The sequence below is a fragment of the Chrysochloris asiatica genome, unplaced genomic scaffold (genome assembly GCF_000296735.1).
Source record: "Chrysochloris asiatica unplaced genomic scaffold, ChrAsi1.0 scaffold00099, whole genome shotgun sequence".
NCBI lineage: Eukaryota > Metazoa > Chordata > Mammalia > Afrosoricida > Chrysochloridae > Chrysochloris > Chrysochloris asiatica.
Genome location: NW_006408617.1, coordinates 10040485 through 10067026, shown reverse-complemented (window position 1 = coordinate 10067026; position 26542 = coordinate 10040485). Strand labels below are relative to the sequence as shown.

The following is a 26542-nucleotide window of genomic DNA, read 5'->3' as shown; positions in this document are numbered from 1 at the left end:
GGTTGATGATGCATGGAGGGGATTGGAACTATGGCAATGAGATGATATATGATGGAATGAATGTAAAACTAAAGTTCTCCCATGTAAACTATCATATAATTCACAATAAAACATTTAAATAAATAAATAAATAAATAAACACTGATTCTATCTACATTCACCAAAAGGTGAATAATATTAAATGAGGGGAAAGAGAGAGGGGAACAAGTTTCATACTATTACTCAGAGTATATCATGCATGTTTTTAACACTCTTTTTATTTCTGTATACATACAAGAGGACTTCAAAAACATTGTGGGGAAATTCCATTCTCTTTTTATTTTGCTTTTCTATAAAGTTTTTGAAACCCTCTCATATATATGTAGGTAAATACACTGAAAAAAGTTCTGGAAAGAAGTAGGTAGATAGATAGATAGACAGACAGATGGACAGACTGTTAAGGGTGGAAGAAAGTGAGATTGAAGAAACAGAGTGAAAATGGATAATGGAAAATTAATGCTTTTTCTGTATTAGGAGCTTCCTAAAGAGACTACAGACATATGCCATGTATTATTTTTAACTGATTTAAATATGAAGGAAGAGTCTTCATCATTTTAAGTGTTCAAAATAAAATGTTTAGAATACTGATTGCTTTGTAGCATTACAATAACTTCAGACAATAAAACAGTTACCATCATCAAAACTCTACAAATTCAAATATACTAGAATTAACAAATGATTACTCCTGAGACAATAATGCATCAAAGGAGTCTGTCACTCTAAATTGTGTTGCTACCTATTTTTTAATGAAAATAAAATACTCACAAGTTCCATTTAAAACAAACAAATATGAAAATCCCATTATCTCCACCATGCATAATTTGGAAGACTATTATACCACATCCCCCATAAGTATTTTTAGAAGGCTCTGGAAATTTTGTACCTCAGCACTGTAGTATTACAGCTATTTGAACATTGTAAGACTCAGACAGTGGTCATCATAGGATCCAGCCAATAAACAAACCCACTACCGTAGTGTGGATTCTGACTCACAGCGACCCTATAGAAGACAGAGTAGAACTGGGAATCATTAGGAGAGCAGGCAGCCTCATCTTACTCCCTCAGAGCAGTGAGTGGGTTTGAGCCACCAATCTTGCAAACAGCAGCCCAGTGCTTAACCCCACTGCACCACAGGGCTCCTTACTAAAGATTTCATCAATGAAATATGTTATTTTTAAAGAAACCTGTCTATCTAGAATGCTGCTTCATCTCATGTTCTTTGGACATGTTATCAGGAAGGATCAGTCCCTGGAGAAGGACATCATGCTTGGTAAATAGAGGGCCATAGAGAAAGAGGAAGTCACAGTGGCTACAACAACGGACTCAAACACAGCAATGATTGTGAGGATGGCATAGACTGAGCAGCTTTTAGTTCTGTAGTATGTGGGGTCTCTGTGAGCTAACTCATCAGCACCTAACGTTATGCTCTGACTGAAAATCATCAAAAGATTCTGAACAAGTGAATTTTAAGGTACTCTCTTGGCAAAAATAAGCAGAATGCACTCTAACACCTTCTGTATGTTTTCTATTAAAAGTCATGGGTAGGAACCAGCACAAACTAAGCAAAAATAAGTTACAAAATAATAAACAGAACAAAGATGAAAAATAATTACCAGTGGGAACATAGGAAAGTTTAAAACAAAAATTACAAAGAAACTGCAGGCTTCCTGGTATATCTTTAAAGAAAAAAAAGGCCAAAGAAACAATACTGGAGTTCAGAAAAATGAACCCAAAACAGCGAAAAAATGTAAATAAGAATAGCAGTAAAACAGAAGAAGGGGATTTAAAAGCTATTACAGCAGAAGTAAAAGCAGTAAAAGGCAGAATATATGAGTGAAAAAGTAAAGGAACATGCTAGGTAGACTTGAGGAAAATTAACAAACCACACAGACAAAAACAGCAATATGAAAATGACTCCAAAGAATATGATGGATATGGAAGTCAGACAAAATAAATCTAGCATATCCAACTGATATGTTCAAAATAAATAGAACCCAAACATACTCAGTGTCCAAAATCCATGGCTTTTTGAAATCTAACCTACAGTGCATGATAACTTTGATTCTCTCTTCTCAAACTACGCATCTTTTCAGACAGATCTTCTATATTCAAGGGACAGGATACAGAAGCACTTCAACAAACTTATACACTCACTTCCTGCTTAACATCGCTAATTTGTCAAAAATCAATAAATAAATAAAATGCAAAGACATAATTTTTGTCTTTTACCCATGCCTATCCTGATCCCTTTGAACTGCAAGGTTGGTGGTTCAAGCTCACCAGCTGCTCGTCGGAAATCCTATACAGGGTCACTATGGGTTGGAACCTACTCGATGGCACTTAACAACAACAACAACATCCTGATAGAACATTTTGTCTATATTAAGATGAGGGAATTATATAATCTTAATATATTATATTGTATAATATTGATAATTTATTGAGATGGGGGGAAAGGATGACTATGATTCTTTCTCTTACTGGTTCACATTATCACCTCCTTTGCCTATTTCTTTAAAAATAATGTCTTCAGTTTACTAACTTTATAGTAACCCAATATTAATCAGATTCTGTATGCAAACATATACTCACATAGCCACACTTGTACTCAAATTTAATACAATTAGAAGAGAGAAGTTTGACAGATAGCTATTTCCAGAGCTGGTGTTGATCTTCAGAAGGAACAAATAAATTCTGTTACATAAGTTAGGAATAAAAGTTTCCTTTCGTCTTCACGCTGCAAATCATTTCTCCTTAATTTATAAAAATGGGTAAAAACTAATAAGACGGAAGTTTCTGGGGTGCTATTACTTAATCTAGGTTTAGTTTAGTGAACTCATAGATGTATTCACTTTGTGATAATTCAATGAGGTATATATACTTAGCTGACTATCCTTCAGTGCATGCTTTTTTTGGTATGTATATTGCATACAGAATTAACATTTTTACTTTAGAAAATTAAAGCACTTTTCTAAAACAACATAAATAAGTAAAAGTCAAAGGATTTGACTTTTGTTAAGTAAGTTGTTATGGATTGAAGTGCCCCCCCACACACACCTTCCCTTGCCCCATCCCCCCCCAAAAAATATGTATCAACTTGGCTGGGCCATGATTCTTGGTGGTTTGGTGGTTATGTGATGATCCCCTATGATGTGATCTGATGTGATAAACCATTCATAGTTTTAAGGGTGGGATACACCATGCTTAGGAGTCCTATTGTGGCCATGTAAGATCACCACTGGACCACATAGTTTGTTTGAACCACAAGGTCGGTGGTTCAAACTCACCAGCCACTTCTTGGAAACTTTATGCAGGGAAGCTATGAGTCAAAACCACTTCCATGGCACTTGACAAAAACAACGACACCACCCTTAGCAGCCCTGGTAGCACAGTGGATTATGAGCTAGGCTACTAGTCATAAGTTCAGCAGTTCGAATCTATCAGTTGCTCCATTGGAGAAAGATGAGGCTTTCTGCTCCCATAAAGATTTACAGCCTTGGAAACTTTACACAGGGTCCCTATGAGTCAGAACCAAGTGGACATCACACAATCACCATCACACCACCCTTTGCGTCACCCTGTACGGGAAACTCCCAAGGATACACTCTATAATGCCTTTTATCTTACCAGAAAGAAAAGGAGAGAGATGTGAGCAGAGAAGGTGGGACCCATTACCACCAAGAAGGAAGAACCAGGAGCTTAGGATTGTGAAACAGCTAGACCCAGGGAATAACTGATGTCAATCAAGACCTCCAGGGAATATTGGGCCTGCTGATGCTGAAAGAAGACAGGACTGTTCTTCAGAGCCAGTGCTCTGAATTCGAACTTCTAGCCTAAATACATTTCTGTTAGTTACAACCACTTTGGGCATTTCTGTTATAGCAACACCAGAGAACTAGGGCACAGTAATGACTGCACATTTGAGTGTGGGGGTTTACACCGGAAGTGTAATAATAGCTCCTCAACCATGTTTCTACCAAGATGAACTGTTAAGCCAAAATTGGGGTTCTGTGCTCTTTTTATTTATTTATTTTTTTGTAGAGAGTCAGTCTTCATCTGTGTCTGTCTCCCTGTCTCTGTCTGCCTGTCTCTCCACAAATCTAAACACTGGGGCTTAGGACCAAAAAAAGATTGTTTACATTCAGCTGCAAAGGTAATTACAATCTGTCAAATTACAAAATGTATTATTGTGTTGTTAAGTGTGATGGAGTCTGTTCCGACCCACAGCAACCCTCTATGGGGTTTCCAAGGAGCAGCTGGTGAGCTTGAACCGCCGACCTTGCAGTTCAAAGTGGCACTGCAGTCCAGCACATTAACTCACAGAACCACACCAGGACGCCTACTGATTTTAGTAGTTTCCATTCAATGCAACTTCTTGGCTCTTTTAAGCTGGCTGTTAAACTAAACTAAGGCAGGTACAACTTTCTAGCAGTTCAGTGTATGCAATTCAGAGAAGCTTTAGATCATTTGAAAGGACTGAAATGCCTGCCAGTTTGAGCACTGAGTAATGGACTGGACACTAGGCAGAAAGCGGAATGGAGAGTGAGGGAGAAAACCGGTTCTGTTTCTGTTTCAGTGCAACAATTCTGTGTCACCCTCAACTTTGAAAAGGGAGAAAACTACTTTCCAAACAATAAACAGCTGTTTTAAAATTCTGGACCTCAAGAACTCAACTGTGTTTCTTTTGGATTTATCAGGGAAAAATGTCTAAAATCATGAAGCAATTTTTTAAACATAAAGAGCATAATGATTTACTCCATATTTTCAAGACAACAGAAAAACTAAAGTGAGCAAGAAGTTGAAACAAAAGCTCATATTAACTAACCTTCTAAGTGTGCATTGAGCCCCTGGATAGTTCTAGTGGTTAGCAGGCTCTCTACTTAACAAAAGTCGGAGGCTAAAACCCACCCTGAGACACCTGAGAAGAAAAGTCTGCTGATTTACCTTCTGAAAAATCAGTAAATGGAAACTCTGTGGAGCATAGAGTTCTACTTTGACACACATGGGATCAAGTCAAAGCAAATAGTCCACAGCTAGTATGGTATCTACAAGTGCTCTTACCTCAAACTCCCTATCACCTTGGGAAATGGGAGTGATAACTAGACAAGTGGAATTAAAACCAGGAGGTAAGGGGTCAACCAAACAAGAGATTCTGTTTACCCAAATGTATATGAGAAGATGCAATGCCTAAGGCATGCCTTAGATTTAAAGTAGGTCTGAGAAAAAGGGGTGGGGATGGGGGTAAAGAGAAGATGTAAACTCACTAGGATTCAAAGTTAAATGGAGTGCTATGTTGTCAGAAGACTCCTGGTGTGGCGCTGTTGGTCAATGCACTGAACTGTAAAGTCCACTTGAACCAGGAAGCCTGCAGTTCAAGCTCACCAGCTGCTCCTTGGAAACCCTATACAGGGTCGCTATGGGTCAGAACCCCGCACTTTACAACAACAATATGTTGTCAGGATGGACCAGTCACTGGAGAAGGATATCAGGTTTGGTAAAGTGGAAGGTTGGGGAAAAAAGGATGGACTGGCACAGTGGTGGCAGCCATGGGCTCAGGCATAGTAACGATTGTGAAGTTGGCCCAGGACCGAGCAGTGGTTTTTTGTTCTGTTGTACACAGGGTCACTATGAGTCGGTACCAACTCAGTGATATCTAACAACAACAATGTGGGTTACTAGTTGCCCTCTGCCCAGTCTACTACTGCTTGACCCAGTGTACCAGTTGTGAACAGTCTTTGGTGGCGGTATAGATGTTGACGCTGGAAGTCAGCTTCCAAGGACTTAGAACGGGTTCATTCTGGTTTGACCCCTGTTGACAAGTCACATTTGCACCCGAGATATACTGAATTCTCTTGTTAAAATGTAGACACTGAGTCAGTATATCTGAGGTGAAATGTGAATTCTCAATAGGTGGTTGAACTAGAGTGAAACAGTTCCATGTCCTACTGCTTAGAGACCCACCCTGAAGAAAGCAATGTCACAGTGGCTGCAATTGCCTCACACCTTAGTCATTAACTTAGGTTCTTCAAGTAAACCACAGGTAGCCAGCACTAGCAAAAGTAAGCATTACACATTATAAAATTCAGCAAAACTATAAACAGAAAATCGACACACAGAAAACTTGACTGCCTGATCCCTCCTTAGAAATAGTTGCAGGTTAAGAACCACCACCTACAATCTGTTTTTGTGCTTGCTCCAGTCCCTTTACAATTCTGCAAGCAGCTGCTTCAGTGATGGTACTTAACAAAGGACACTGAGCACATGCTGGGAAAACAAAAAAGTGTCTGGCCTCCACAGCACCATGCAAATATGATGAGAAACAATGACCACACCAAGAACTGACCCTGCATGAGCACTGCCCTTGGGAGCTCCAACCCACGCTTAATGGGAACGCTTTCAATGCCTTAAAAAAAAAAAAAAAAAAAGCCATAAAATTGTGGTACATTGACAAATAAGGTTCTTTTCAATCAACTACCCTTTCTAATTCATCCTTTCTTAGGGGGAGAAAGAGTAATCTTTTTTTTTTTCCCTTCCTTCTTTTGATTGGTTGACCGGTGACAGAGCGGATCAGTTTTCCATTCAACAGTTCATACACATTTGGTTTCGTTTCTATGACGGCAATTTCCACAATGAAACATCTCTTACCCTACCTACTTGCTCAATTTCCTTTTTCCATTCTTCCACTTCGAACTCTTCTGAACTTTGCCCTTGGGCAAATACTGCCCCCTTTTGATCTTAAATGGTTTCTTATTCTAAGGTGTGTGTGTATCTCCCCAGTGTGGTTGAGTCCCCTGTACGAGTCAGTGCTGACATGACTGAACACAACAACAACATAGACGTGCCTATTGCTTAGCTGAAAATTGAGCCATGGGGTGAGTTCATTTTCAGAACTAAAGAGTAGCTAAGCGGTCTCTATCTGACCCATTAGCCTGGTCTTTTTAAAATTCTGTTTCGCATTTTTTAAAGTAATAAAAATGTGGTTTAAAAAAAAAGAAGCTTCTCTCCTATGATTCCAGTAAGAATCTCTGGTAGTACAGTGGGTTAAGTTTTGGACTGCTAACTGCAAGGTCAGCAGTTCAAAATCCTAACCGCTGAAAGATGAGGCTGTCTGTTCCTGTAAAGATTTATGACCTCAGAAACCCTAAAGAGCAGTTCTACTCTGTTCGTCGTCATTGTTGTTGTTAAGTGCTGTCAAGTCAGTTCCAACTCATAGAGACCCTATGTAAGGTTTCTGCAGAGAAGTTGGTGGGTCTGAACTGCCGACCATGTGGTTCACAGTCCAATGCTGACCCTAGAGTGCCACACGAGAAGTCCATGTTGTTATTAAATGCCATCAATTCGGTATGGACTCAGAGTGTGCCTGTATAGGGTTTCTGAGGAGTAGCTGGTGGGTTTGAACCTCTGACATCTGTTCTATAGAAGCACTATGAGTGACTATGAGTCAGAATCAACTTGGCAGTGATGGGTGGGTGGGGATTCTAATATAACCTGGCCCTGGCTTAGCACTAGTTTATCGGGGAAGCAATTAGATCGAGTGACCAATTGTTCTGTTTTCCAGTGACTGAGGGGTTTTCTGGGACATGGAGCTTTCGATGCTAAAACTCAGGGAGGTCTCAGGCACACTGGGACAAGCTGGTCATCCTCCAGTGGTACTTATGAGTTCCACAGTAGCCAGGATCTGCTAGAATCCAAGTGGGTGGCACAGGGTAAGTCACATCACCTCTATGGGTTTCAATGTCCTGATACCTGAAGCAGGGAGGTGGAGTACTCTTTTCTCTTTTGGTATTCCTTAAAGTGTGGTCCTCAAGTTACCTGTGCCCTGAAATGCTGTCTGGCATGAAGCGCTCTGAGAAGTAGAGCCTCATGGGAATAGTATGCTCTGGTGAGAGGACTATTTGTTCATTGACATCAGTGCTAATGAAAAGCAGACTGACTTTGACCTGATTGTATTGCCTTTTCAAGCTTCTACATGGAATGTAGCCCCTTATTACATGCACTCAGGGAAGACTACTTCTGCCACACACACATTTAGGAACATCACCCTTATCTATCTGATACATAATAGAAGCATATATTTTTGAATGAATGAGTTTTCAATTACCTTTCTAAGCAGAAAGCCTAAGATTCTAGTAAAGTATTACCAAACTATAAATGGAGGCACTTTTTCAATGTGTTGAGCTTCAGCACTATGGTTTCATCTTCGCCTTACTTCTTTTAAAAGCCAACTTACTGATCATCCTAAGATGTCATCTTAAAAAAGAAAAAAAAAAAAAAAGACACCTCATTGCTGTTGAGCCAACTCTGACTCATGGTGACCCCATGTGCCACAGAGTAGAATTGCTCCAGAAGGGTTTTATTTTTTATTTTTTTGGGGGGGGGTGCTATAATCTTTACAGAACTAGATCCCTGGGGCTATTTTCTATAGAATTGATGTTTGGGTTTGAACCACCAACCTTTAGGTTAATAGTCAAGTGCAAACTATTTGCATCATCTCGGGACATCTGCAGAGTGCTGATGTGACGCTGTAGGATAAAGTTTTGGACCACAAGGTCAGTTTGAACCACAGGTTGCAACTGACTCAAAAGTACTTAACAATGACGGGGACCTCTGTAGGTGTCCTTGATCAATGACTAAAAACTTAGCAGGCTTATGAAATTATTTACCTGGCAAATTACTTGCAAATGATATGTAAACAGGACAGAGCCAGAGAAGTGTGGCTTGTTGGAAGCGGGTGCAGCTATCTTCTGAACAACTCTGATCCTGCACGAGAAGTCATGTTAACAACTTTTCTGTTGCAATGAGAGTTCAAATCTGGGGGTTTGGATTTGCTTCTCTTATGGGAAAAACACACAAATTTATTATTTCCAGCTGGCTGGGATAGTTGCATTTCATGCATATGATCCTAAAGATGTTAGACTGAATTATTTTTGTCTTCAAATTAAGACAATCCACTGGACAATCTGTTGAAAGAAATCAATAGATGATGGTTACAAGCTTTGCCTTTTTCTGGAAGGCTCTTGTTAGAGAAGAATGATTTCTGGGCTATCGAAATATTAATGTGCAAACTCAGCAAAGTGCATCACATGAGTGTGAGATGAACAAGGCAAGGGCAAGTTCAGGAGCACCAACAATCCTAAAAGGCGAAAGGCAGGACTAGGGGAGGTGGGTAGAGGAAATGAACCCCCTTCACATCTGCCGTACATATTCATGGCATGAAAGCAAAGCCAGTAAAAGGATGTGGAAATCTAATGCAAAAGTCTCATTTCTGGAAATCAAGGTTTTAACAAACACTGAAAGTGATTGTGTGGTTGTGTGTGTGCCTTGAATAAATCCTAAGAGGAAGTAACCGATACTCAGATGAGTTAGAGATATGCTAAACACAATGAAACAATGTATGTGTTTGAGGCAGTTCTACTGAGTCACATAAGATCACTTTGAGTCAGAATCAACTCAATGGCAATGGGAGGCATGCCTGATTTCATTTCATCCTCACTTCAACTGTGAGAATTTCAGATGGAAACTGAACATGGAGAGGCTAATTTGTTCCTAGGTCAGTGGATAGTATGCAATGGGGCCAAAATTCAGCCTAGGTCTCAAATCAATATAAATGCCAAATCTGATGCTTGTCGCTGCCAGTGGTTGGAAATCTAATCAATTTCTTTTGAGAAGAAATGCAATAAAGCAGGACCAGGGCCAAGGACCTGGCTCAAGGAGTCTGAGGGAGGGAGACTGATACATCTGTTGAAGACCTGCCTCGACCAAAAGCTACCTATGCCATCCATGGAGTCAGTTCTGACTCATAGTGAACCTGTACAGGGTTTCTGAGGCTATAAATCTTTACACGAGCAGAAAGTCTCATCTTTTTCCCATAGAGCAGCTGGTAGATTTGAACTGCTAAACTGGAAATTAGCAGCCCAACTTGTACTACTAGAGCTGCTTCCTAGGCCTATCCACATCGTTATTAACAGTTGAGAAGAATAAGCCTTCAAAGTATTCTCCTCCGCAAATAGGTACAATGCTGAGGTGAGGGCTTCAAGACATGTCTAAAATTCTAAATAGTTACTCTTCAACAGAATAAATAGATCCTCCAGTTCCAGGACTGGGTAGTTAAGAGTCGGAACCAACTCAAAGGTACTTAACAACAACTTGGTGTGGCGTTGTGGGATAAGCACAAGACCATTCAGTCTGAACCACAAAGCGGCAGCTCAAACCCACCAGCCGCTCCTAGGAAATTCTACACAGGATCGCTGTGAGTCAGAACCAAATTGGTAACATTTAACAAGTGGTGCTGTGGGTTAATGCGCCAGACTGCAAAGTTGTTTGAACTGCAGCAGTTCAAGCTCACCAGCTGCTCCTCGGAAACCCTATACAGGGTCACTGTGGGTTGGAATCGACTCAACGGCACTTAACAACAACCTTTACAAAGGAGCTGGGCTGCTAACCCCAAGGTCAGTAGTTCAAATCTACCACCCACAGCTTGGAAACCCTACATAGGGTTGTTATGAGTCGGAACCAACTGAGTGGCACACAACCACCATACTACCACCTTTACCAGCTGTACCCTTTCCCTAAAGAGACCACACACACACACACACACAGACTTACACGATTTCTCAACTAGGTGCCAAATACTATGGTATCAATTACTTTCTGTACAATGTATTTATAAGAACCAGAGTTTTTTTGTTTGTTTTTTGTTTTTATTGTGTCCCTTAAAGTACATTGTTTGCAGTAGTCTTCCAATTCTAGCAGTAGGTCTATTGCCTAACTTACTAGTGAGGACACCACATCTCAGAGGGGGTGTTGCAGACGACGGCAAGCAGATAAAATCAGAGTTTGATTGTACACCTGTGTACTTTTTCTTAGCTTCTATCCATTTTTCTTATATTTTAATTAGTAATAAACATTTCTAATTAATTGTAATAAATTTACAAAAAAATGCATGTCCATGTCTACCCACACACTCAGAGATCAGAAATCCCTTGATAAACAAAGCCTTTTCTATACTCCTAATCTCCATACTGCCAAAATGACTGATGGCTTCTCAATTTTCCTTCACACAGGCTACTGTGTCTAAACTGCCACTCAGCTTAAACCACCAAGTCATTTTATTGTGCTTTGAAATGGTAATCTATTAAGACAAGATCTACAGAGCCACTTAAACTAGCTGGCAGCACTTACTCGGATACTTGCCAAGCAAGATTTGAGGGTTTTTGTTTTTTGTTTTTTTTCATTCTCTTCCACCAGTCTTAACTCTTATGCTGCTTCTTTTCTCTCAGGACTTCCCTAGGACTTCAAAGAATGTGTGCCAATAATAATAAGGACAGGAAGGAGAGAGTGGGAGAGGAAAAGAAAGAAAGAAAATAGAAGCCCCCAACCACAGCTCCAGAAGAGTTACAGTAGCTTTGTAATCTAAAGACCTCCAAGATAAGAGATGGCATTTGCTGTAGATACTGGCAAGTCACAGACAAATGGTAGACCTAATTCACTGTTTAAAAAAAAAGTCCTCCTGGTAAAGGAATGCATCCCTCCCACAATTTATTCCTATTCCATCCCAGCCAACAACAACCAAGTCTAACAATCTACTTCTGAGGTAGAAATGGGATGCAGAATGGGCCAAAAAAATCTATTTTGAGGGCTGGTGAGAGGAAAAGAAAATTCTCCTCAAACCCATGTATTGTGTGGAAAGTAAAATAGACCAAAAAAGTACCCACACATTCTGAATTATAAAATAAATGAATTATAGAAAGCAGTGCTTTGTACAATGACCAAACGTGCCAATGTTTGGAATTCGATTGGCTTATAATATGCAGCATGTAAGTGAAAGCATCTGTATGTTGTGAAGTGTTTAAAGTATTTGCTTACAGAATGGGCATAAAATTAAAATGGATGGTGATAAATCTTCTTGCAGAGTAAAAGCTTTCATAGGATCTAGCTGTGGCTTAGGCCCCTTGTCTCAGTACAATTTTAGCCTGCTTCTCTGGCTTACTATAAATGGATGTCATATTCACAGGATGGCTTTACTTTAATCCGAGGTATCTTTTGAAATGATGAAATATGCTTTTGTCTAAAGACACTTTGCTCTTTTCTGTTACATGCAAATTTACTATTATTAAATTGTCACATTTACAACTGGACTTCAAGAACGTTGTCGGGGTCAAGTGCCTTTCAAAAAAGCTCCAGTATACTTCAGTGTCCCACACCTCCTACTCACCTATGACAGACTTTGAAATAACAGGGGCTCTCCTAGATACCAAGGTGATTAAATATTTACAAACAAAGCCCAGTTTGATGGAACTGAAGTCAAGAGGACTAGGGTGTTTGTTTGCAACTAGAAAAATGGTTAAGCCTAGAAAATGAAACCAGTCATTTTTAATAAAGAGTTCAGAGAGACAATATAAAGGATGTGTGGATCTAGCTCTCAGTTTTCCTCCATAAAAATCACTCATTCTGGATATTTCGATCTTCAAGTTTTTCTTCTCTGTCTCACTCTGTATAATAATCAGGATATTATCTATCTCGAGGAGTCCAGGTGTGGTGCCTCAGGATAAGCACTTGACTACAAGGTTGGTTTAAACTGCAATGATGGCAGTTCAAACTCAGCAGTCACTCCATGGAAGCCCCATATAGGGTCACTATGAGTCAGAACTGACTGAACAGCACTTAACAACAACAGCAACAAGGAGCCCTGGTAACACAGTGGATTATGAGCTGGGCTGCTAATTGTAAGGTCAGCAGTTCAAACCTACCAGTCACTCCTCAGGAGAAAGATGAGGCTTTCTGATCCTCAAGTTTTACAGCCTTGGAAACCCTATAAAGGGTCGTTATGAGTGGGAATTGGCTCCACAGCATACAACCAGTACCACCATTATCAGCCTCATCCTCTTCAATGCATGTAGAATCCAGGGGTTCCATTTCGTTCTGGTGATTATGGTTTATGTTATAGAGGAAAACAAGGCAACAGAAAAAGTTTTCAGGGGTGGGAGGGATAGGACAGTAATTCGCTGGCTAGGGGGTATTGTTGTTGTTAAGTGCTGTCGAATCAGTTGTGACTCATAGCAACTCTGTTGAGGGTTACCAAGGAGTGGTTATTGGGTTTGAACTGCTGACTTTGTAGATAAGTCTAGTGCAGAGCCTACAGTGCCACATCAGAGGGTGTTGTTGTTGTTGTTGTGAGGGTGTTGGTATTGGTGGTGTTAGGTGCCATCCAGTTGGTTCTGACTCACAGCAACCCTGTGTACGGTTACTGAGGAGTGGCTGGTGAGTTTGAACCGCCGACCTTGTGATTCAAACCAACCCTGAGGTCGAGTACTTATCCCGCAGCGCCATACCAGGACTCCACACCAGAGGGTAGACATGTTAAATTAGGTGACGGGAAGGCATTATACAAGAGGGAGGTTGGCAAAAGAATGATGAAGACAGGTGGAAACACAGGAATGCAAGATTTAAGGGTAATAGAAGTAAATACTCTTATTTATACAATCCTGCAATAACAGTGATCCACAGGTAGTTACGTGGATAGATACATGGCTGAAAGAATATGGGAAGGACAATGGGACTATACCCACAAATATATAGGTTTGACAGAAGGTATTTGTAAATGGGTATTTACTTTTGTTGCAAATATATCCACGAATGTGGTGGAGCATACAGGAAGATACATGGATAGATACATGGCTGAAAGAATATGGGAAGGACAATGGGACTATACCCACAAATATATAGGTTTGACAGAAGGTATTTGTAAATGGGTATTTACCTTTGTTGCAAAAATATCCACGAATGTGGTGGAGCATACAGGAAGATTCTTAAACATTATCATACACATTGAGGGACTGAGTTGCTGGTCCTGGGTGCTCAAGACCATAGTCTCAAAAGACACCATGGTCAATTGACAGAACACAGTCCACAAAGATAATGTTCTACATCCTACTTTGGTGAGTAGCAACTAGCATCTTAAAATGAGTGGCTGCAAAAAATAATGGCGCCAACCATTCGCCCCACAGTACTCTATATTCAGCTGGGTTCAGTAATTCATCACCATGGGCACATGGAATTCAGACACCATCCTCACAGTTACAGAGGTATGGGGTCTATTAGGTAAGTTTGTTGTTGTTGTTAAGTGCCATCGAGTCGGGTCCGACCCATAGCGACCCTGTACAGGGTTTCCGAGGGTGTAAATCTTTACGGGAGTAGAAAGCCTCATCTTTCTCCCGCGGAGCGGCTGGTAGTTTCGAACCGCTGACCTTAAGGTTCGCAGCCCGATTCGTAACCACTACGCTACCAGAGTTAACAGGTTACAAATCAGAAATGTTCTACCAGACATGACAGTCAAGTCCTCAACCATGCTCAGAGGCAAGCCTCTCTCTATCCCAGCAATGTTACAGAGCTCTTTTAGGGCTGCTGATAAATGCTCACAGGGCACACTACTCCACTATGAGCCGCTTCAGCTCTCCAGTGTGTCAGCAAGCCTTGCTCCTCCAAATAAGTGCCTGGAGGCATCGTACTCTTCAAACAAGTCTCCTGCCTGAAGTCACTCACCTTTACTTGCTCCATGGGTTGAAAAGCCCATGACTCTGTCTTGTGCTTTGACTCTTAGTTCTGCTACTACTGCTCCTCTGCCACTCCTCCAATGCTACTGCTTTCTGTCCCTGGGTCAAGGAGGTTCAATATGCAGAGTTCTTGGGCACCAAAGGACACACTACACTCCTGGCTCTTCTTTGATGGTAGTGAGAGTCCCACCTCTTGCTTCTGAGATGGCTCATTTTAAACCCACCTTAGAATCCTGCCTTTTCTTACCCAGACCCATTAGGAAAAAGTTGTTTGGTGGGAGTTACAAGGACTATGGGTAGAAGAGCCATATAAAGTAATGCACTACACTGAAGTGGCCATCTAAGGTGTAACTATTGGTCTCTCCCTGTCTGAAGGAAAGAATGACATTAGGAAACAATCAGTCCAGTGAACTTATGGACCACATGACCATCAGTCTCTATTTCCCTGAGACCAGAAGAACTAGATGATTCCTGGCTACCACCCCCAACTGCTCAGAAAAGGACCACATTAGAAGGTTCAGGATACACTGGGAAAAATGTGGAACAACACTTTAAGTCATAAAAATGACCATGTTTACTGGTCGAATAGAGACCAGTGGAACCCCAAGACTACGGCCCTTGGTCACCCTTCAGTGTCTTAAATTGAACTCACCCCCGAAGCTCTATTTTCAGCCAAGCAACAGACAGATGAGGGACAAAAACACTAGCAAAATAGACACACCACAGAATAGTCAACCATTCAAGGTTAAAAGAAAAAAGGTAGCGTTTTTCAAGGACAATGTTCATAAGGATTGGGAAAGAAAGAAGAATGGAAACATGAAACAAAGGAAGGGAGTAGAACTGATGTTACACTGAGGAGACTGAAGTTACTGAGATAAATGAAGTATATGAGTTGTTTAATGTAAAACTGATGATCTGCTCTGTAAACCTTCACTCAATCACAATAAAAAGTTATTTTGTTTTGATGAGTGTTAAATTAGTAACTACCTTACAGGGTTTGGGAGATAATTAAGTAAAGTAAACTTGTGAAATAATAAGCTCATGATAGAAGACAAATACTAACTCTTTCTATTACTTCCAAAATTAAAATAAAAACAATGTTCATTAAAACTAGAGTCATTTGCAATGTTACAGTTGTTGTTAGGTGCTGTCAGGTTGACCCCTGACTCAAGGTAACCCCAAGCACAGAAATCTTTGTGATACACAGCGTTTTAACTGGTTAATTTCCAGAAGTAGAATGCCAGACTTTTCTTCTAGTCAGTCTTACTCTGCAAACTCTGCTGAAATCTCATCAGCATCATACTGACATGAAAGGCTGACAGATGACAGGTGGCTTGTTCTAGGGTGCATTGGCCAGGAACCAAACCTGGGAATCCTACAAGGAAGGTGAGAATTGCAATGAACCACACACACACACATACACACACAAAAAGACAAAAAAAAAACAAAAACCCACAGTCATTACTTGATTCCAACTCACAGTGACCCTCGAGGACACAGTAGAACTGCTCCCTGGCCTTTTCTGAGACTGTAAAATTTTATCGGAGCAGACAGCTTCACATTTCTTGCACAGAGCAGCTGGTTTGCAACCCAATAGTTAACCCACTGCACCAGGACTGCCTCCAGAGTCAAACATAAAACAAAATCAACGGTCAGTTTCAGCCAGTGAGTCCCAGATACTCAACTATCTGCTGTTGTTGTTACATGCCATGGAGTCGGTTCTGACTCATAGCGACTCTATATAGGGTTTCTGAGGCTTGAGTGGTAAGTTTGAACCTGCAGCTCCAACACCAATCAGTCTATCCCAAGAGGACACGGTAGGGATCAACATTTTGTGTTGACTCATGTTATATTATAGAAGTTTGCAGTAGTCAATGAACATGATAGTGGTGGGAAGAATGAGAAAGAACAAGCTATTGTTTCTCTTTATTAAAGAGACCAAAGAATCAAAATTACAGGAAGACAGATTATCAGGGTACCAAGAACATAGATGGTTCCTTGTGTTATATGAGGCAATCTTATTCAGTTACTTGTTTTTATAAAGAAAAACAGACTTTAAAAAGATTAACTGGCACACCTAGTTATCAGCAAACAAAATCTGGCACCCTGTTATCCTGACTCAAAAGTGTTTATGAATTGATCTGAAAAAAAAAATCAACACATTTTTTAAAACCTTGAGTTTATTAGTAGATAACCAATACCTATAGAAAATCTTGTCCTGCCTGATAAGAGAATGAAATGTAAGTGTATGTGGTAAACATTTAAAACCTTCAATGCTGAAGGAAAAACTCAACTAAAACTCCATTGTCCTTCTACTGCCACCTTCTCTTCTCCATCACTGAAGAGAAACCATTTCTGAAATATCTTACACACTACTAGGAAATTTTTTAATTCTGATGCTGCTCATCAATTCTTACCCTGATTTGATGTACTTGAGTTATAGTGTTGGCAAAGAAAACTGAAATTACCATGGGCTTACAGAAGAACACACAAATCTGTCTTGGAAGAAGTACAGCCAGAATGCTCCTTAGAAGCAAGATGGTGAGACTTCATGTCATGCATTTGGACATGTTATCAAGAGAGACCTGGAGAAGGATATCATGCTTGGTAGACAAAAAGGACAAAGACCCTGGATGAAATGGACTGACACAGCAGCTTCAACAATGGGCTCAACAAACCCTCTTCCAATGAGCAGGCATGTGGTCTGGCTGGTGACCACATTGGTCACCAATAAGGGGAAGTGGGAGAAAAACAGCAATGAAGTTGTGAGCTGGGTCCAACCTCATTCAATAGACTCCTGTGAACCCGGGTTGAGACCTGGTTGGCCAGCAGTATGGCAAGGCCTGGGGACTCCTGGGCCCAGAGACAGTGGCATGGCCACAGAGGACTAGAGCGGAAAGTGAAGTGTCCAGCTGATATGAAGTGAGGGGAGATGCACAAGAACACCCATATTTGCAGATAGTACCCACTTGACCTGACTTCAATGCCTGGATGATCAGAACTGGTCTAGAAGAAGAAAGAAGAGGGAAAAAAAAAAAGTAATCTGCTACAATTTGATAAAATTGACCTATACTTATGGATGTAGTAGCTCAAAAGAGGGAACTAATCTTTACAGTGAGGATCATTCTCACCCCCTCGGTAAACAGGGTTGACAGGGCTGGGCTACTTAAACATTGGCTACCCAAAGTGGGGGGGCTACAAAGGCAAGAAGTGACTGGCTTACAAGCTTTTAAGAGGAAGCCTAGTTCCAGAGGCGGCGGGGGAAGGTAGAATCTCTACTGAGGGGTTTCCAATCTGTTGGGACGGGGCTGATGAAAAAGAGATGGGGTTAAGACTCTTGTGGTTCAATAGTGAATAATTGCTATCAGGACTGACAGTGATGGTCAGAAATGTAAAGGTAGATGCTTTGTAACAAAAGGAGGGGAGTGGTTGACTTTGCAGTCCAGGAATGGCGGTCCCTGGAACCATCAAGGGAGAAGAGCAGAATGCGGGACCCTATCCAGAGAAGCAGTGACACCAGCAATGGAGGTAGAGACGATGATGTGGACAGATGGAGCGGCTGGGGACTCTGGACTCAGGGAGGGAGAGGGACTGTGTGCTGATAGCCTGGGGGCAGGCTTTCGGGGTATAGCCTTTTGATGCTGCATGGAGGGGATTGTAGTCATTGCAATGAAAAGAAATGCAATAGGATGAATGTAAAGCTGGTGATTTCCCATGTAAACTATCACATAATTCACAATAAAAACTTTAAAAAAATTAAACCAATGGGCTCATACATAACAATCATGAGGTTGGTGTGGACTGGGTAGTAGTTTGTTTTGCTGGACAATGGGTAGCTATGAATTGGAATCGACTCAATGGTACCTAACAGCCAACAATAACACCCCTGTTCTTTGAGAATCCAGATAACTTTAACAGAAAAATGTACATAAACTGGGTGTTAATTTCATTAGTCCTTAATGACACTAACCCATTTATGATCACTGAAAGTTATCTCACCTGCTCTCCCATAGTTCTAAGGCACTGTCCATTAAGAATAATGCTATGCCTCTTAGCCGCAAATCAATTTACTACAAATAACCAAGCCATTATAAAACATTTTGCTTTACTAGCTTAGAAAGTTGTCCTAAAATTCTGTAAAGAATATTATCTCTGAATTTAAGCAGTTTTTTTTTTTACAAAACACTTACTGAAATACAATCTTTCTAATCCCAGACAGAAACTACATGAGACATGTACAGTTCTCTGTAGTCTGAATCTACCAATTATCTTTTACACCAATCTCTAGCAAAACACATGTCCATAATTTTAATTTGAGTCAAAATATCATTTAATAAGCTAGACCAGCACATTTAGAGCTTAGTACCCAGCCCTATTGGCATGAGAAAAGCCACATTTATATCCAAGTTGTTCTCAAAACTCCTTGCAAAATATCTCTGATGATACCAATCTCTTAAAGACAAGATACATTATCTTTCAGTAATGAAAGTCACATTTTGTTGTTGTTGTTTGGCAAATAGTGGCTCACTCCTCTTTTCTCCCCAGTAACTACCAGGAACACACACATACACATACAATTTTCCTAGAAAGTCTCACCAAAGACTGCTGGCAAATATACTAAGCAAAGATGCTACACAATTCCAGGAGGAAAAGTTCACCATCCAGACTGAGCTGAGACATTGTTGTCCTTCAAAGATTTAGAGCCACAGATCATCATTTGGCTGAATTAGCCAGGCAAGACTGTGTTTTGTGATAGCCTTCTGAAAGACTGCTACCCTCATATAATTTGGCACTCTGAGAACCAAACTGACAAGCATGAGATTCTTCATTCTTGCCCAGTCACTGTAAGTAGTGCCAAATCTACACTAGAATCTATCTGAATGAGGCCAGAGGCAAGTGAATACTTGCTTCTCTGTTGCTGTTCGCTGTTGTCAGGTTGACTCCCATTCGTACAGTACACAATGTCTAGTCCTGTGCCATCTTCACACTGGCTGCTATGTTTGAGCACACCGTGGAGGCTACTGCATCAATCCAACTCATTGAGGGTTTTCTTTGTCTCCACTGACAATCTCTCTACTTGACCAAACGTGACGTCCTAGTTACTAACGAATAGTGCAGTTTTTGGAGTACATTTGATAACAGCTCAAATAATTATTTTGACTCATAATATAAATGAAAAATGAAAGAAACAAACCATTTGCTGGAAGATTTCTATGAAAAAAATTGTTTTTATTCTTAGAGGACTTATTTCTGTCTGCAAAAAAAAAAAAAAAAAATGACATTTAACCTGCTTCCAAGTTTCATGAGATAACAATTAGTAAGAACTATAGAGAATCTAAGGAATCTGAGAATTGGGAGAGTGAAAGGAACCTTGGATCACAAAAACCTACTTCACTAGTGTACAGACGAGAAAATACAGCAGAGGTCATAAAATAAGGCTGCCTCAGTTTGCAGTCAGTTTCAACTAGAACTGAAATGTTCAATACTTTTTGCATTCCTGTACCTAGACCACAAGGAAGAGTATATATGTGTTAAAGCTACCTTTTACAATATTAAGTCAAAGAATTTGGATATCCAAATTGAAATTCAGCAGAATTCTAATTCCAAATTTACTAGTTTCATAGTCAAAACACATTCTTTTTCAAAGTTAAGCTGGAAGAAGCACTTGTAATTCCTGAGAATGGCTTACTGAACCTAACATTACATCAAAAAGTGTCATAAAATAGATGATAATGCTATATTATCCAAAAATATTTTGTTCCTTATCATCAAGTAAATGTGTCCATTCAAGAAGAAACCATCCAGTTGTGCTTTGTTTTGTAAAACAATGGATATTGTAAGAATAGCATGAAGGTGGCATCTGACTTCACAAGTGGGAGAATCAAACTCAACATCAGCCCAAGACCAATTCCTATGAGACTGAGGTCAGACATGCCTATACCTTCTTTATCATTTCTGACAACTAATGCCCACACAAAGCACTTTCTACTTCTCTGTTGGGTTAAAAAATCCATTGTAATAGCTACAGCAAGCTCACAGGCTACACTCATGATTCTGGGGTTTATTAGGAAAGTTGTTGTTTTTGTTGTTAGGTGCCATTGAGTCAGTACCGACTCATAGTGACCCTATGCACAGCAGAACAAAACAATGCCTGGTCCTGGGCCAGCCTCACAATTGTTGCCACACCTGAGCCCACTGAAGCTGCCACTTTGCCAATCCATCTCACTGGGGGTCTTCAGGATCAGAAATGCTGACGAGGCACTTCTTTGGTCAAAACCATCTCTTCTCTGCTGTGCTTACAGGAACACCTATCTCGGGTCCTCAACCTCTCAACCATAAGGTCCCTTGGCCTCTGCCCTGCTTGGGTCAAGTTACACAGCTTTTTAAATTCTACCAATCACTATCCTAAGGGCACACTACTCTGTCATAAACTTCTGTCCAAAAATGTTCAGCTCTAACTCTGTAGTCAGCAAATCTATCTCTCCTGATTAAGTGCCTGGAGTATAAACTCACTCCACAAGTACGCCTCCTTCCCTAAGATAATCAGCTTTCTTATTCCACAGGCCAGAAAGTCCACTGCTGTGTCTTGTGCTCTTGGTCCTGCTGCCACCGTTCCTCTGCCACTCCTCTGGATCTCACTGTCCTGGGTCAAGAATGTGAGATCCCTGACCACAAGGAATCCAGGGGTTCGAAGGACATACTCCACTCCTGGTTCCTTCTTCTTAAAGTTGGGCGATCCTCATTCCTGCTTCTGAGATGGCTCCTTTTACGTACAGTAGGATGGCAATGCCCATGTTAGAGTTTCAAAGTTTTATAACCACAGTAACCCTGTTAACAATCACTCACAATAGAACCATATAATCTTATCAGCATCTTTCCTCACCTTCTCTTACCAAGACCCATCAGGAAAAGAGGGAATAAATCCAATTTGCACAGTCCCACCCAGGAGTTTGGTAGGAGTTACAAAAACTACATTTCAAGGTAAATTACTGCACCACAGATATTTGTGTCGGGCAAATCCTCCTTACAGTGGACCCTCCTGATACTATACAGAGCTAAGTGTAGAATATATAAAGACTATGCCAAGAACCATCATGTCTTGCATTTTTCATGGATTTAGCCAACTCATTGACTTTGAACTGCTCCATTAATAATTAGCATGCTGAGTGGCCATATTTCTGTCCATTTGGTGCTATAGTATGGCATGTTCTTTCTACCAGTGCCTCCACTGTCAACACCCCAACAGTAGGGGCAAAAACAAAAACGATAGGGCTGTTCAATTAGGCACAGCCCAATCCCTTAGTGTTCCTCTTCATAGTGAGAAATACCTTAGATTGACAGGAAGACATCAAAATGCACAAGTATAGCTTTAACAAGTTCATTATTGACCCCATTAAATAGAAATAACAGGTATCAGATATTTTGCTAATCAGGTATTTTGGAGATATAGTCTCAACTGTGAAATAAATGACAGTACAAGCATAAATAAAGAGCACTGGTAGTATAGCGGATTACACCTTGTGCTGCATACTGATAGGACAGCAGTTCAAACTCACCAGTCACTCCATGGGGAAAAGAGGAAGTTGTTCTGTACCCGTAAGATTTACAGTCTCAGAAACCCAAAGGAGCAGTTCTACTCTGACCTATAGGATCAATGCTGTCAGAAGCAACTCAATGATGAGGGTGGTAGAAGCATAAGAAGTTTCATTTCACACAAAGATTTACGACAGCCATCTTTAAATTGTGTTATACATTATGTTGTTGTTATTGGGTGCCACTGAATCAGTTTTGAATCACTGTCTGGACCGGCACCAACCTCACAATCATTGTTACACTTGAGCCTAGATTGCAGTCACTGTGCCAATTCATCTCATTGAGGGTCTTCTTTTTCAATCACCCTCCACTTTACCAAGCATGCCATCCTTGTCCAGGAGCTGGTCCTTCCTGATAACATGTCCAAAGGATGTGAGACAAAGGAAGAAGTCTCCAAGCTACACTGAAGACACTGGTGAAAAACAAGGCTTTAGGAACTGTCGGAATACCATGAGATACTTTCAACAAACAGATGCAACACTAGAAGAAATTTCTCTGCCAAGAAACTTTGAGGACAGCTACCTGACTAACCAACTGGGAAAGATCTATATTTGTGTCTATTTCTAAGACAGACAACCCAAATGATCAAATGATAATTATTAAAATCCTACACAAGTTGAATTATGCTGTAGACAATTTAAAAATTTATACATTATAAAAGACAGCACAAACAATAACCAAAACGTGCCTGTACAAGTCACTGAGAGTGAGTCATTATCTGTAATAAGAATATTCATTGATATAGTCACACTGATTCAGGCCCTTGATGAAGGAGTAAGGGTGGATACCAGAAATATTAAGTTTGAGAAGAGAAAATCATACTGAACGTGTAACTTGGGATCCACTGTTTTTGCTGTTGTTGTTAGGTGCCATCAAGTCAGTGCTAACTCATAGTAAATTTATGCACAACAGAACAAAACACTGACCAGTCCTGTGCCAACCTTATAATCATCGCTACGCTTAAACCCATTGCCACCACCACTGTGCTAATCCATCTCGTTGGGGGTTCTCCTCTTTCTCGTTGACTAAGCATGATGTCTTTCTCCAGGGACCGTTGTTAGTTTTCATCAATTCAGGCTCTAACTTATGCTGACCCCATGCACAATGGAATGAAACACTGCCCAGTCCTGTGCCATTCTCACCATGAACTGCAGATAGGACCACTGGGATACATAGGGTTTTCACAGGCTGATTTTCTGAAGCAGATCACCAGGTCTATTTTTCCCTAGTCCCTTTTAGTCTGGAAGCTCCACTGAAACCTGCCCACCATCATACAACCCACAAGCCCCCCAGTGACAAATGAGTCGTGGTTGTGAATGAGACTCACTGGCCAGAAATTGAACACAGCTATTTCCCATGGAAGATGAGATTTCTACCAATAAATCACCACTCTCCCCTGGACCTACCTATACCTTTGAATTTTTTCAGAGAACCAAGACTATGGATAGTATGAGTCTCAGTTGCTGCAGCAATAGGAGAAAACAAAGTAAACGCCCTTCCAAAATGTCAGTAGTATGCTCTTTTTATAAGTTATATTGAATTAATACTCTGGACATTAGTCATAAATGTTCACTTTCTATACAATCCATCCATAAGCTTATACTTGGATCAACAGCCTGAAGGACAGTGAGCATCTCTCTCTATATCAGTATCAGGGCATTTGCTGCTGTGACTGATAGTTGAGAACAGGTGACCCCTTTTTGCAGCCTGTAAGTCAAATTGTAGGATTTGACAAAGGACAACACAGTATAGGAAAAGGAAAAATGAACTTCTAATTTTCAAGTATTACAAAAGTTTGGTGTTTTTTTTAAAAAAAAAAAAAAAAGGTTAAAAAATCTAAGAACAAAGCTATCTCCATTCTGTAATGAATTTAGTATTTATTAAATTGGAAACAATTTAATAAATAGCCTGGATCAGCATAGAGAAGAAGAATATCAGAAACATGACATTTACTACAGCCAAGTAACTTGCTGATATATCTTTTTATCCAAAACCTAAGACTGCACATCTTTTTCAAATGTTTTTTTTTTTTGTTTTCTAAAAGTAAGTCTGGCTGAAATTTATCAGATGTCATTCAGCAGGGTGTGGAGCTATGGGCAATCTATGTGCAATCACAGTTCATGAGTCTGCTTGTCTTTGGAGAAACTTAACAGTTAAATATAAATTCATGTTTGCTACAAGTATAAACATTTGCTCCAAAAGCAACTCTGAATGTGTATACACACCCACTTTTTCACAACCCATCTCAGCACTAAATAAAATCAATGACATATCTGTGCTGGATTACAATAATTTTTAAATAAAAGGTCTTCAGATCTTTTCTTTTGTGTATGAGAATTTCTGCATGTGAACAGCTGATTTCTCAAGCAACAACTCTGACCATTGAAAAACACATCATCCTTAAACAAAAGATACTTTTTGTTCCCATGAAGCTTTCATCTCTTGCCATTTCCAGTAACAACACAAAAGGCGAATTCTGCCATCCTCAATAGTGGCTTCAGACAAATAGAAACAACAAACAAAACAAAAGAGGAAAAAGTTAAGAAATACAAAAACAAGGTGAGTTGGGCGCAAGGGAAGGGAGGTGAAATGGAAGTGAAAAATGGAGTCTAAGCTGTACTTTATGATCTAAGAAATTCAGACTTCACTATGAATTGGGGAAAGGGAGTAAGTAAGAATGGGGAAGGGGAATTGCAAGACAGAGGTATGTTTGGTTGTCTGCATTTTATGTCAAAACCACCCACTGGGGAATGTAAAGGGGGAGGGGGAATGATGTCGTGACTAAGACTGATTCAGTGAGAGTTACACAAGTTTGTACCTGATACAATAGAAATACCCAACCAAAATGAGGAATTAGACAAATACTTATATGATAAATTTTTAAATTAAAAAAGAAAAAGTATGTTCTTGTATATATGTTTTTAAAGTTTATGACTATTCATAGGAAACGGTTATGAATTCATTATCACCACTTTGGAGACTACCCTCCTTTAATCAAAGGGGTAATGGCCTGGAATCCCGGAAACCTACTAACTACTGCACCTATTTCCCAGGTGTGTGGACTTCAGTGTCACTGAGGGAGACCAATGCAGACAAGAAGCCCAAGAGTCTCTGGCGAAAAGCTCTGGAAGAAGACTGCCTTACATCCATCGACGGATAAGGCGAAAGGACTGGAAGTGAGTGCGATTCCTCCTTCCGCCGGGCCTGGAGTCGGGAACGTCCCTGGCCGTCAGGTGGGGGGCCGCACGCCTCCACTGGGAAGCCCTGCCTGGCAGCGCGGTGTACAGCACCCGCTGAGAGGGACGAGCCCCCCTGGGTGCCGCGCGTCCCAGGCAGACCGTCGCGCACCTTTGTTCGCTTCCCCGGGCCGCTAGCGAGGAGAGAGCCAGACCCAGAAGCAGATCAGGGGTGGCCTCTCATCTGCGGGCCTTCATTGGCGGACCGAAAATAGGTGGGCTAGCCATACCCTCTGCGGGCCCCAGAAAGCAAGCCAGGGTCAGGAACCCTTTACGGAACACAAAGGTTGGGAGGTGTGAGCGCGAGTGAAGGTGCTACTTAGCTGGGTGTGCGCTGGTGGCGCGGGGTGCGTGCGCCACACAGCGCGCAAGTGTGCGTGTACGCGCGAGTGTGTGTGCGTTTTTGTGTGCGCGTGGATGTACTGTGTGTGTGTGTGTGTGTGTGTGTGTGTGTGTGTGTGTGTGTGTGTAGGGGGAGGGGAAGAGGCGCTCCAATTCTTCCTACCTCTCGAAAAGGAGCCGCACCATGAAGATGCAGAAGGCCACGGGGAAGGCGAGGTAGAGGTCCTCAGCCTGTGGGAAGGTGGCTTCCTCCGTGTTCTTTAGGTCTGCCCAGGTGACATTGTGCGGTAGCCAAAACCTCTCGTTCCAGAACCAGGCTAAGATCCCTGCCATCTTGCTTTGTCCACTCCTGTCCTGCTGTTCTTGCGGACCGCCGAGATCTCCGCTCCGCTGGGTGACCGGGATGCGCGCCTGGTTGGCCCCAAGAATGTGCCGTTGCCGCTGCTCCCGCCAGCCGCCGATGCTGCCGCCTTCTCCGCGACCGCTGCTCTCGAAGGCTTGATGCGAGCCCCGGTTCTCTCCTCCCTCTGGCCGCGCTGAAAAAAGGGGCTGTCTCGCCCGTCACATGGCAGCCCGGGCCGCTAGCCCTGATTGGCTCTACTTCGCGTCAAGTAGCTAGGCACACGCGGCCAGCTCGCCCACGCCCGGAGGGTAGGGCGCAGCCGCTGCGTCCTGGGCGCAGGGGCTCCACTCCCGGGTGTTCTGCCAGCTCTAGCGATCACTGCACTCTAGGTTTTCCACTCAGAGCTGCGACCTGGGCCCAGCCCCCCAAATCTTCCC

The 26542-nt window shown here is 41.3% G+C and overlaps 1 protein-coding gene across 2 annotated transcripts in view; it reads right to left on the bottom strand.

Moving 5' to 3' along the window:
• CERS6 (ceramide synthase 6) overlaps positions 1-26291 on the bottom strand; it is a 424587-nt gene extending 398296 nt beyond the window's left edge. The window contains exon 1 of one of the 2 annotated variants that reach the window (XM_006867010.1): positions 25926-26291. In XM_006867010.1, the coding sequence (XP_006867072.1) occupies positions 25926-26095 (170 nt within the window). In that variant the 5' untranslated portion in view covers positions 26096-26291. The remainder of the gene's footprint in view (positions 1-25925) is intronic. The other variant, XM_006867009.1, reaches the window with a different exon arrangement.
• Between the last annotated feature and the right edge of the window lie 251 nt (positions 26292-26542).